This window comes from Ovis canadensis, chromosome 12 (genome assembly GCF_042477335.2).
Source record: "Ovis canadensis isolate MfBH-ARS-UI-01 breed Bighorn chromosome 12, ARS-UI_OviCan_v2, whole genome shotgun sequence".
Lineage (NCBI taxonomy): Eukaryota > Metazoa > Chordata > Mammalia > Artiodactyla > Bovidae > Ovis > Ovis canadensis.
Window position 1 is genome coordinate 42131707 of NC_091256.1, and position 13316 is coordinate 42145022.

The following is a 13316-nucleotide window of genomic DNA, read 5'->3' on the forward strand; positions in this document are numbered from 1 at the left end:
GAGGAGACAGGAGACATTTGTTCTCTGAATGGCATCAAATATTTGATTTTGGTTTTCTGCCCAAAGACATCTCACTGAGTTTGGCTGCCTCCAAGGTGCGGGCTATTCCCAACGCCTCCCCTCTATCTCAGACACCCTTCACTCCACCCATCCTCGGGATTTGCTTGCAGATACTGCACAGGGAAGACCCATTCAAGTTAATAAGAACTAAATCCCACCACCCTGACTCCATCACGGCCACCTTCTGGTTTTCCAGCTAGGGTATCACGGGTGATGGGTCTGCAGGATTACAGCTGATTCCATAAGCAGAGCTCTTTTCCAGGCTGGCACACCAGTGCCAGAGATGGCAGGCCTTTCTTTCCCTTTCTCTTTTCTCTCAACAGCTAAATCTAGACCCCATCTGTCTGCCTATTTTCCTTCATTCAAGCCTAAAGGGAACATTTTTAAAGAGGCCCAAAAGCCAGGAACACGGGTGGAAAGTGCTCCTAGTCCTGAACACTTTGCTTCTTCCGCTCTCAGGTTTCCTCCTCAGGAGACTGTGTGCCCCAGCTTTAAAGTCTCTATGGCTTTAAAGATGCTCACACCTAGGAATCCCACCTCCAGGAATGCATCTAAAGCAGAGAGTCAGCAAAGCCAAAAAAGCCCTATGCTAAAAGATCTACATCACAACCACAAAAAAAAATGGTAGTGATCTGAATTTCTAAGAGTAGTTCAGTGAATAATGATCTATAAACCTGATGAAATCAACTGTACGCAGCCATTAAAAGGGTAATTATGGTTGGCTACAAGTTACCGTTGAATAATCAATAGTTGTTATTACTTGTTGAAAGCTTACTCTATCAGTTGTTCTCAACCCTGAGGACATGTGAAACTCTCCCGAGGCCAGGCTCACCTCCAGAGAACAGGATTCAATTGACCTTGTGTGGGGCCTGGGCACTGGTACACCTTTGGAAGCCCACTGGTTGATACAGCTGTGCACCCAAGGCTGAGAGCCATGGTACTGCCTGCCAGGTATTTTTCTGGGTGCTTAAAACACCCAAAGTGTGTTTACCTATCTCTTGAGGCACATTTACATGGAAGACAATGGATCTGATGACCCTTCTGTTTGTTGCTGTTTAGTCGCTCAGTCATGTCCAACCCTGTGCGACCTCAGGGACTGTAGCCCACCAGGCTCCTCTGTCCATGGGATTTTCCAGCCAAGAATACTAGAGTGGGTTGCCATTTCCTTCTCCAGGGATCTTCCCAACCTAGGGCTCAAACCCACGTTTCCTGCACTGGTAGGCAAATTCTTTACCACTGAGCCACTAGGGAAGCCCATAAATATAGTCACTGCACAGCCTCGCCCATACAGGAACAAACCCCTGATCCTGGTGTAATTTATTCACACCATGCTCTAACCAACTGAGCTGACCAGCCCTTCTGTTTGAGAGCCCCCAGTTTGGGAAGCTCAGGATGATATGGTTTATCTATAATTTACTGCAAAAATATTCTGTGGATATTTTGACTATTTATTGCTCTATAACTAACCATCCCAAAACTTAGCAAAGTGAAACAACCGCCCTTTTATTATGCTCACAGATGATTCAGATCAGGAATTCAAACAGATCACAGTAGGAATGGCCTGCCTCTTTTCCCTGATGTCTTGGGTGTCAGCTGGGAAGACTGGAATCTAGCTGATGCCAGAAGATTTACACCATAACAAAAAATTGGTAGTGATCTAAAACCCACTCCAGTGTTCTTGCCTGGAGAGTCCCAGAGACAGGGGAGCCTGGTGGGCTGTCATCTCTGGGGTCGCAGAGAGTCAGACACGATTGAAGCGACTTAGCAGCAGTAGCAGCAACGTTCTAAGAGTAGCTTAGAAATCTGGCTGAAATCATCTGGAGGCTTCTTTATGCACATTTCTGGTGCTTGGGCTAGGATGATTTTAAAGATAGGCTCACTCAGAGCAACTAAGCCTGTGTGCCACAACTATTAAGTCTATGCTCCAGAGACCAGGAGCTGCAACTGCTGAAACATACACGACCTAGCGCCTGTGCTCCACAACAAGAGAAGCCACCACCATGAGAAGTCCACACACCACAAGTAGAGAGTAACCCCGACTTGCCACAACTAGAGAAAAGTCTGTGCAGCAGTGAAGACCCAGCACAGCCAAAAGTAGTCAATAAATAAAATGTAAAGATAGGCTCAGCTAGGACTATCAACCAGAGCATCTACCCTTGGCTTCCCCATGTGGCTTGGGCTTCCTCACAGCATAGAAGCTCCTGTTTCCAGGAGCAGGTGTACTAATAAACAAGGCAAAGGTTGCATGGTCTTTTTGACCTAGCTTTGGAAGTTGACAGCATTAATTCTATCATACTCTATTATTGTAGTGGTTACAAATCCATTCAGATTTCAGAAATATTTTGGAGGCAGAATTGACAAGATTTAGTGGAGATTGAAGGCAATGAATGTCAAAATGCAAATGCTATAATGCCATATAACATGAAAAGAATACAAAAAGTACATGTATGTGTTATATGTCTCATATAGATGAGAATACAGCATGAAAAAATGAAAACTTCTTTTAAGGTGATAACAGCATGGTAACCATTAATATTAATTATTTTAGTAACTCTTCTTAAACCTCTGTTAACTACCTACACCAAATCTAAGCTCTAATAATCCCTGAAGATCATTGCTGGACACCAGTCCCAGCAAGACTCAAGCAGTAAGTCCAAGCACCACATTAAACTCACCCTTGTCACTTCATTTCTAGTGTGGAGAACCACTGTGCTGATCATACTGTAGGCTGCGGGTTTCTCCGGGCTCCTGGCCCAAGAAAAGATGAGGAACAGGTGGGGACCTGCCTCACTTGGGGATCTAATCCATCTTCTTTTTCCTTCAGGCTTTTGATATTATGAGAGTAACACATGGCAGAGAGCACAGCCTGATTGAAGATCTGATTCTACTCTTAGAAGAATGCGACGCCAACATCAGAGCACCCTAAGAGAACTCTGCAAAGGAAGAGCCAGCTTGTACCTTTACTGGATGCCTTATTGAGGTCACACACACTATATTTTGTTTGTTGTGTGGACCTCCCCTATTGGAAATGCTGTTCCATATTTACTTAGGTAAATAAAAGCAGACATATGGTTTGCACACCACAAGAATTAGAGAAGCATGAGAAAATACCATCTGGTAATTGTTTTCTTTGCTTTCTTTCATTGGTAATGTTAATGTTTAAGATCTCAACATTAAAGACAGAAAATCCTATTAAAAGCATAACAGAATAAGTTCTAACTTTCTCGTTGGATATATGTTGAGAGTTGGATAGAAATCATTGTTTTCACATTTGCTTCCAAGCAAAAGTTAATGTCTGTTTTGGCAAAAAGCAAGATTTTCAGATACTGTCCTCACTGCTTGTGGTAAATGATACGTGTGTCCATTATTCACTTCCAAATATGTCTCCAACACAAGAAGTTTTATTCTAAATCTTAGAAAGAAGTCATATTAGGTTTATTAGATTTTATTAGAAAAGGACAGGAGGTCTTAATGGAAAAGAAAAAAAATTCATATGTCTCATGGCTCTTTGTGTAATTCATTCTAAGCATTTCATAACTCTGTGTGTGTGTCATGCTTTGGGGGAAGGAAGTTTTTTCGGTAATTCTCTATGTCTAAGGTTCGACCATGTGATCTACACAGCATGAGGCACCATTACCCTGCAGGAAGCAGGGTTCTAGCACCCCAGCTCAAATCAGGCTTGCTCCTTTCCCTTTTGTCCTCACTAGTTAGTCCCCAATTCCATGGTCTGCTTTTCCTCTTTCTGCTTTAGACAAATACAGAAACCTTTTCTTTTCCTCTAGTAGATGCAAGGTAACTTCTCTTACGGCTCAGTGATCCTGAGAGCAGTTTAGTCCCCTGTCCTTAGAGGAGACTCCGGTAGTAACTGAAGCCCTTGGATTCCTGTAGCTGACAGGATTCTCAGAGAGCTTCCTGTCACCCACACCTGATTTTATAAGCAAGGAAATGAGATACAGGGAGTGATGGCAGAAGCTGAAGCAGCAACTCTTGTTCCTTCAGGAGGCTTCCCCACCCCCACGGAGGGAGTGGCAAGTCCTCTGGCCACATGGTTGCATGCAGCAGCAGCAGCAGCCACGTCAGAAAGACACACGGTCGAGCTAGGAGGAACCAGCCTCATTTTGAAGCAAAGAAAGCTGACACCTGGAAACGAGTCCACGTGCCTCACACCTGGTGGTCACCGTGATCATCGAAACATGCCTGATCTCCTGCATGCTGATGAGTCCTGCAGCCATTTCATCAGAGTGCTTGGCTGCAGCCACTGTCTGCCAAGTATTGGGCATCTCTAATGCACACAGTATCTCTAATAGCCACGGTAGCACCACAAGGTTGGTGTTTCGAAGCACATTTTATAACTAAGGAAATGGAGCGCCAGAGTTAGGTGCTCAGGGGTCTCTCCTGATTTATTAAGTGACCTTGAGAAAGTGGCTGAATCTCAGTCTTTTTGAGAGACCAGTTCTAACCAATTCAATAAATATGTATTAAATGGTTGGAGAACTGCCAGGTGGGGCAATGGTAAAGAAGCTGCCTGCCAATGCAGGAGACGTAAGAGATGCAGGTTCATTCCCTGGAGGAGGGAATGGCTACCCACTTGCCTGGAAAACCCCAAGGACATAGGAGCCCGAGGGCTACAGTCCACGGGGTTGAAAACAGTTGGACACAACTGAGCACACAAGCATACTAAATGATTATTGTGTTCTTAGGGGAAAGAGATACCAAGTCTGAATAAGATGTATCCCTCATTCTCAAAAGGCACAGTTAGAGTATTTATATCAGTTAGTTTTACTGTATAATAAACTACTCCAAAATAAGTTAATTTTGTTCACTATTCTGTATGTCAGCAATCTGGACTGAACAGTTGCTTCTGGTTTGGCCCAATCTCCATACACCCCTGGCTCTCGCAAAGTCACAATGCAAGAGCATAGATGTGTGGAGGGGAAGAAGTTGCGGCCACATATGCAATCCACCATGGCAGCCCCTACACTATTTCAGCATAAACTCACATGTAGTGAGTTTAATGAAATCCATAAACCTTGCAGTGGCTGATGTCAGCTGGGCACACTCACTGTCTGCAGTCGCTGGCGGGTCAGATGGGGGAAACCAACAAAGATCATCTTCTCAAAGCTGTGGTTTTTCCAGTGGGCATGTACAGATGTGAGAGGTGGACCATAAAGAAGGCTGAGCCCTGAAGAATTGGTGCTTTTGAATTGTGGTGCTGGAGAATACTCTTGAGAGTCCCTTGGAGAGCAAGGAGATCAAACCAGTTAATCCTAAAGGAAATCAACCCTGAATATCAATTGAAAGGACTGATGCTGAAGCTCCAATACTTTGGCCACCTAATGCAGAGTCGACTCAATGGAAAAGACCCTGATGCTGGGAAAGATTGAGGGCAGGAGGAGAAGGGGGCGACAGAGGATGAGATGATTGGATGGTATCATGAACTCAATGGACATGAGTTTGAGCAAACTCCAGAACATAGTGAAGAACAGGGAAGCCTGGCATGCTGCAGTCCATGTGGTCGCAAAGAGTTGGACATGACTGAGGAACTGAACAGCAGAGGACAAAGCCAATCACAATGCTAGCCCAGGATAAAGGGTAGCTAGACTCCTCTCAGTCGGAAGAAATACAAAGTGCACTGCAAGGGTATAGATCTGGGGACAGGGAGATGCTGTGGCTATTTATGTAGTCCGCTATGGCAGTCCTTAAGCTATCTCAGGGGTACAGAACATTTGGTGAATCTGATGAAACCCACAGACCTTCCTTCTCGGGAAACATACCCATATGGGCAATTTGCTTATAGGATCAGGCATCCTTGATCTCCCTATGGCCCATCAGTGGATTGCCTGGGGTCCTTCATCTATGAAAAACAGACTCGCTGCCTTTCAGAAACATGGTGAATTTTAAATTCATTAGGAAAAGAAAAAGGTCATAATAGAAGGTAACTGTAGCCAACTTACATGCCGAATGAGCAGAATTCACTGATAGAGCCCTGTGTTTGCCAATTTTCTGAATGAAAGTGATCAGTCAGTGATGATCCTGGATTAAGAGATTTGCCTTCATGCCTCCTACAGAAAGCATGATAGGCTTTTAAATCCCTCTTAGCTCACCTCCAGTTTTCTGAGAAAAGGGCTCTTAAGAGGAAGGGGCCCAGCTTGCACCAACTTTTAACAGAAACCAAACATTTAAACAATGGTAAACATTTACCGAACAACTCTACAGGAAAACAATTTGGGAGAAGCGGAAAGGAAATGGAGAATATAATTTAAAACCCACGTCACTGGTGGCTGACAATTTACTGCTGCCCCAGCCTCCATGTCTGCTATTTCATTAATCCATAGTCATTGTACCGGCAGGCTTTTTCACATCAGTAACTTGACGCCATTAGTTGCTCCTCTGGGATGAGAACACATTTAAACTGCAAATGAACACACCGGGTATAATTTATAGCCATGCCATGTAGATGCCAAGACTGCAGGGGAGGAAGGCTGCCTGGAAACCTGCTCACTGTGAGAGCTCAGCACAGGCTTCCTTTAGCCAAGCAAGAGTGTGGGGTGGCTAGAAAGGGCAGTCACCCTGTGATGAAGCCAGACAGCCACAAACCACAGAAGCCCCTCAGTCAAGCCTCACTGCAGGGATGAAAGAGAAATTCCATATATGGGCGCTCTCCCCTGAGTTGTGCCTTGAAAACTCTATTCAGGCCCAACTAGGAGGTGATGTTATATTCGCTCAGAGTAGCCCACTGGGCTTCCACAGACACATGGTTGTTCTGAGCATTGTCTGTGGAGCAGCATAAAGTACTGTGAAAAGCAAACACTGACAGCAGCTTTAGGAAAACACCAGAGCCCTGCTTTTGCCTGAGCTCTGTAACAGATCAAGCTGGCTGAGGAAGCTCAGCAGCACCATCCCTAAAGTGGCACACCCATTTGACGTTTTTGAGATCTGTAAACATCCAAATGCTATTGGCTCAGTCAATATATTCAAAACCAATTTGAAATACATCAAAACTCTGAACATACACACACGGCTATATTTAAAATGGATAACCAACAAGAACCTACTGTAAAGCACATGGAATTCTGCTCAGTGTTATGTGCCAGCCTGGACGGGAGTGGAGTCTGGGGGACAATGGATACATGTACATGTATGGCTGACTCCCTTCACTGTTCACCTGAAGCTATCACAACGTTGTTAATCAGCTATACTCCAATACAAAATGAAAAAAATAAAGCAGGTTATCTTCCATTAAAAAATAAATCAAAAAACAATTCGCTGCTCCTCATATTTAGCTTAGCTCCATCATCATCTTTCTACCCTTCAGCACAGAAACTCAAGAGTCACTGACTCGTCCCTTGTCTTTCAGAGGACTAACTTCTGTCTATTCATCCTCTGAAATGCTTTTTTAAATGTCAGCCCTTTCTATCCTTATCCATTCCCAGGCTCTTTGCAGGCCACAGCACTTCTGCAAAGGCTCCCTCACTGATCTCCTTGCTTGCCATCCCTCTATTTCCTGTTGTCCATCTAGCTGCCAGTCATCTTCCCAAAACACCTATTTTGTCTTTTCCTCATATATCTCCCCTGCTCAGAAGCTTACAGTGGCTCCCCATTGCCACCACACTCAAAATGTAGTCTTCAGATTGGCACTGGAACTATCAACTCTTATGCTTACTGATCCCCATGTGAACCTGCAGTCTAGCTGGATCAACCCCATCCCAACTCCAGGTTCCTGAAATATGCCCTCTTCTTTACCGGTTCCTTACTGACTAAACTACCTTTCTTCTCCATCTATTTAAATTGAATCCATTCTCAAAGGTCTAGCCCAAGCCTCCTTTTTTTTTTTTTTTTTTGTTTTTTTTTGTTTTAAAAATCATTCAAACATGTTACATTCTGTAACAAGAATTACTATTTTTGATGTTCAGGTTGTATCAGTCTTGGGTACTGGAATCATCTTCAAGCTGGATCCTGTTTCCTATGAGTTGCTATGTTTTGGGGAACACTTTTTTACTTGGTGCAGCAAGATATTCTAGGCTCATCTTACACTTTTGCACTGTAGACCTGGAACTAACCGTTCTCTGAAGATCTCTGATTTCTTTTACTAATGAAAGGTTTATTAGAAGCCCTGATCCAGGTACTGTGTTTGCTTATTGCTCCTAGGGAGTCACAGCTTTCTAGGCCTTTTTAAAATCATGAGCTCATACTGATACCACCGATTAAACTTCAGCATCTGCAGGGCTCCCCTAGTGGCTCAGTGCTAAAAGAATTCACCTGCCAATGCAGGAGACGTGGGTTCCAGTCCTGATCTGGGAAGACTGCACATGCTGCGGACCAACTAAGCCCAAGCACCACAACGGAGCCTGCGCTCTAGATCCAAGGCTCTCCAACAAGAGAAGCCCCTACAGTGAGAAGCCTGTGCACCACAGCTAAAGAGCAGACCCTGCTTGCTGAAACTAGAGAAAAGCCTGCAGAGCAACAAAGATCCAGCTCAGCCAAAAAAAAAAAAAAAATTATATTAAAACAATCCAGCATCTAGGGTATTCTTCCTCCTCCTCCTTCCATATTTGTACTTCTCTCATACACACACACTAGTTCCAAAATTATGACTATGACCTCCACTAACAGCAAAACTACTAAGTGAAATTTAAGTTTTCTAGTGCTTTTTGTTCTTAAGCAAAAGAGACGGTATTTTCAGAATACTATGTTTAAAATTCTGAATTAAATTTTCCCATGTGATTATGTAATCAATTTGATATCCAATTAGGTTCCTTTTTTTAATTCGATTTTACAGTTTGTCCCATTATTGATGTATGCTGGTATATAAATATCAAAGTAATATATTAATATATATATTTTGCTACTATAAATAATGCCATAATGAAAAACCGTGTGCCTATTTTTTATTGTCCCACGGCTAGAGATGTACACTCAGGGTAATTTCCTAAAAGTGGAATTTATGAATCAAATGGTAAATGTACATATGATAGGTGCTGTCAAATTTACCTTGAGAGGGGTAATATAATTATGCCTGTGTCCCCTCAGCTTTTCCAACAGAATGGATTCTTCTAAGCTGACAGGTGAGAAATGGTAGGTATCTCAATGTAGTTTAAATTTGCATTCTCCTTATTAGCGAAGTTGCATGTCTTCAAATATTTAAAGACTTTTTGCCTATCTTTTGTGAACCATCTTTACATGCCCTTTGTCCATTTTTCTATCAGATTTTTTGTTTTTTCCCTCATGACCTTCATATAATAGGGAGATTTTCCCTTTATAATAAATAATCTCTCAGCATGCATTTGCTTTTTGACTTTGCTTTACTTTTTTGCCCTGAGTTCCTTTGGACAGAGGTTTCAAAAACATTCCATAAGAACTCTACTCCATGATAAACCAGCTTCCAGTTATAAAACTAGTAAGCACAACCAACTTTCCTCACATGGTTCTTGACTCAACAATTCATAAGTTTGTTAGGTAGAAAGTTAGGTATGAGGAAGGAGGAGTGGCCTAGCTAAAAAGGATCCAAGTTGATCTCTAAATCCCATCCCAGGCACACCAAGGAGAGCTCACAGATATGCTACAAAAATAACCACAGAGACTTTTCTACCTCCGGCACATGTGCCCTAAGCACACGGTGGATACAAAATAACCACAGGGACTTAAAGTAACCTTAGGCAGCTAGAAGCCCATTGCTGCTGCTGCTGCTGCTGCTGCTGCTGAGTCACTTCAGTCATGTCTGACTCTGTGCGGCCCCACAGAGGGCAGCCCACCAGGCTCCCTCGTCCCTGGGATTCTCCAGGCAAGAACACTGGTGTGAGTTGCCATTTCCTTCTCCAATGCATGAAAGTGAAAAGTGAAAGTGAAGTTGCTCAGTCGTGTCCAACTCTTCGAGATCCCATGGACTGCAGCCTACCAGACTCCTCCATCCATGGGATTTTCCAGGCAAGAGTACTGGAGTGAGGTGCCATTGCCTCCTCAATATTCTACACATATATACATCTGATTATAAAGACAGGATTATGGGAAGACATACACAACAGAGCCTGCTGTCATAGAACTTGCAGCTGTCAGTCGGCCTTAAGTATATGCCTATTTACACTCCCTTTCTTGACTGGCGGTGGGTACAAGCCCTATTCTGCACAGGGCACAACCAAAAGGAAAAGACAGAAGTATAAAAAGGAGGAAGCCAAGAGGGGATAGGAGGACGACTCCTTTGTTGCTGGTCTGCTCCCATGTCTTGGGAGTGTCTGTGTAGTAAAAGATCTGTCTGCTTGTGCTGAATTGAACTATAACTTATCTGTTATTTTAAACCCTTTAGTCCGTCATCCAAATTTTTGTTGCAATGAGACAATAGCTGAGGAAGAGAAATAAACTGACCTGACATTCAGTGCCATGACTTGATGCCTTGGGAGTATTAACTTAAAAGTTGGGACCTGAACCCTAGCCAGTGGCTGACTTTTCCAAGAGGCTCAACCCAAGTGCCTGAGGCTGGCCTCACTGCCTTCAAAACCTTACAGCCTTGCACTCCTGACAGAAGATGCCTTAAAATGCTCTCTTGGGGACAAGCTATTTTTATCACCCACTGAGTGAAACAACTAAAGAGGAAAGGACATCTGTGGATGTCTGATCAAAGGATCCTCAGATATCAAGTACTGCTGATGGAAAATCTAGGACTGACTAGATGTTCAGTGATGTGATGTTCTTAACCTAGTTACCCTTCTGCCCACTTAAGGGCTCTCTCTCCTTCCACTGTTGTCGAGAAACCATCAGACCACTGGACAAAGCCGCGAGAGCGATTCTCAGAAGATCCGATGACCAATCCTGAGAAAATTTGGCACACTGATGGAAGCAGCTTTTTGATAGAAAAAGGAAAGCAAGACATGCAGTAGTCTTCAATTTGGAGACCACAGAGGCTAAAACTTTACCACCAGGAGCTTCAGCCCAACTGGCTGAGCTCATAGCTCTGACTGGAGCTTTAGAGCCGGGGAAAGCAAAAGCAGTAGCTATTTACACTGGCTCCATGTATGCCTTTCTGGTGCTATACGCACATGCTGCCACTTGGAAAGAGAGGGGCCACATGACCACCCGAAGTCCCCAATCAAATACGCTGACCAGATCCTTAAGCTCCTGGAGTCAGTCCATCTGCCCACTGAGGTTTCCATCTCCCACTGCAGGGGACACCAAAAACAAAGTATAGAGGTGGCAGGAGGAAACCAAATGGCCAATCAGGCACCTAAGAGAGCAGCATTACAAAACTGTGACATAACAGCGGTTGCTACCCTAGTCCCACAGTCTACCTTGCCAGAAACTGCTTCCTATACTGAAGGGGAGACACTCACAGCTAAGAGTGAGGGCTTTCAACAAGATCATGTGGGGTGGTTCCAAAAGGAGGGACTCTTCTTTCTGCCTGGGAACCTCGAATGGAAGTTGGTCAGCTCCCTATATGCCACCACTTATTTAGTAGGCAAAGCCCTCCAGAGATTACTAGAAAGGCCTTTAGGGGAACAGGCCTCCAAACGACCATAACAAGACAAGGTCACCACAGCAGCATCCTGGTTTCTGTCAATCAAGGATACGCTCCTACAGTGGTTCTGGCCTATAATTCTGTTAGCTCCCTGTTTCCTCAACTTTCTCTCTTTGTTTATTGCTACTCGTGTCAACAAAATACAGGCTGGTTCTGATGCAACATGGACACCAACCCCTGACCTCTCTGAAAACTTCCTCATACTGCTCCCCCCGGATGGACATCAGCAGTCCTTACCAGCCCCTCTTGTTGACAGCTAGCAAGTGATGGACACTCAAGGCCCAACTTAGCAGGAAGTAGCCAGAATGAAAGACATCCATTTCCCAAAGAATTGGGGTCCATACACTTGAGGAGGGGAATATTAGATAGGAAATTAGGCATGAGCAAAGAGGGGTGGCCTTGCCAAAAAGGATTCAAGCTGATCTCTAAACCCCATCCCAGACACAGAGCTCACAGATATGCTACCAAAATAACCACAGAGATGTTTCTACCTCCTGCACATGTGCCCTAGGCACACAGTGGATACAAACTAACCACTGGGCTATCTCAAGTAACCCAGGGCAGCTAGGAGCCCATTAATGGTTCATAAATATTCTACACATATATACATCTGCTTATAACAGGCAGGATTACGGGAAGACATGCACAACAGAGCCTATTGTTATATAACCTGCAGCTGTCAGTTGGCCTTGAGCGTATGCCCATTTGCACTCCCTTTCTTGACTGGCGGTGGGTACAAACCCTATTCTGCACAGGGCGCAACCAAAAGGAAAACACAGGAAGTATAAAAAGTGGGGAGTGGAGAAGGATAGGAGGACGGCTCCTTTGTTGCTGGTCTGCTCCCATGTCTTGGGAGTGTCTGTGTAGTAAAAGATCTGTCTGCTTGTGCTGAATTGAACTATAACTTGTCTGTTGTTTTAAACCTTTTAGTCTGTAGTTCAAAATTTTTGTTGCAATGAGACGAGAACTGAGGAAGAGAAATAAACTGACCTGAGGAGTTAACATTTTAAAATTCATTCTTCTACAATCCATTCTATGATCTTCTTGACTTCACTCAGCACCTTGCCTTGTCAAGGTTCTTTACCTGGTGAAATGATTCAGATGTTCATACCTGACTGTCAGGGTCCTTCGTGGTTTTGCCTTTGTGGGTTGCCTCAATCTTCACTGAACTAGATGCACAATTACTAAGATGCACTTCAGAGAATCCCCCGAGTTCAGACATGGTTCTCCTTTACCCAGGCGTATAGCACCAACTCCAAAGAGATCACTCAGTCCAACCAGATCAGTAATCTGTTTCTACTGTTGATTCAGAGGCAAGAAGAGGCCCAAATAACTACATGAAAATCTCAGGTCCCATAATAATGGTGCCATTATTGTATTTCCTGGAGGAATCTTTCTCCCTTTTCTAAGTGAGGAATGATTTAAGCCATGGAACTTAAGCCAGCAGATCCAAAAGTCACAGGAATAGGAAGCAAAAATCTGCAAATGCATTATTAACAGTAATTGTGAGAGAAAACTGTTTACAACCCAAATCTGAAAGATAAATGCCAACCTAGTATATTAAAAGTAAATGTGAAATAAGGACTATAAGTCTCCCACATTGTGTTTCCCATGAATACTTTTTTAGGAAGCTATCAGATGATTTTAGCACTCTAATTTTCTTGTCTCTCTTCCCTATTTTTCAGTCTTTTATATTTTTATTTTACTTTATGAAAGATTCTCTCCATTTTAAGTCTCAAATTTTTATAGA

The 13316-nt window shown here is 43.6% G+C and overlaps 1 protein-coding gene and 1 long non-coding RNA gene across 4 annotated transcripts in view; one reads left to right on the top strand and one right to left on the bottom strand.

The window, feature by feature from the left end:
• Nucleotides 1-3279, top strand: part of SMYD3 (SET and MYND domain containing 3) — a 756573-nt gene extending 753294 nt beyond the window's left edge. For all 3 annotated transcript variants that reach the window (XM_069545497.1, XM_069545498.1, XM_069545499.1), the window contains one exon: nt 2885-3279. In XM_069545497.1, coding sequence (XP_069401598.1) covers nt 2885-2986 — 102 coding nt within the window. In that variant the 3' untranslated portion in view covers nt 2987-3279. The remainder of the gene's footprint in view (nt 1-2884) is intronic.
• LOC138416412 (uncharacterized) overlaps nt 1-13316 on the bottom strand; it is a 69638-nt gene that overhangs the window by 28495 nt on the left and 27827 nt on the right. The window lies entirely within an intron of this gene.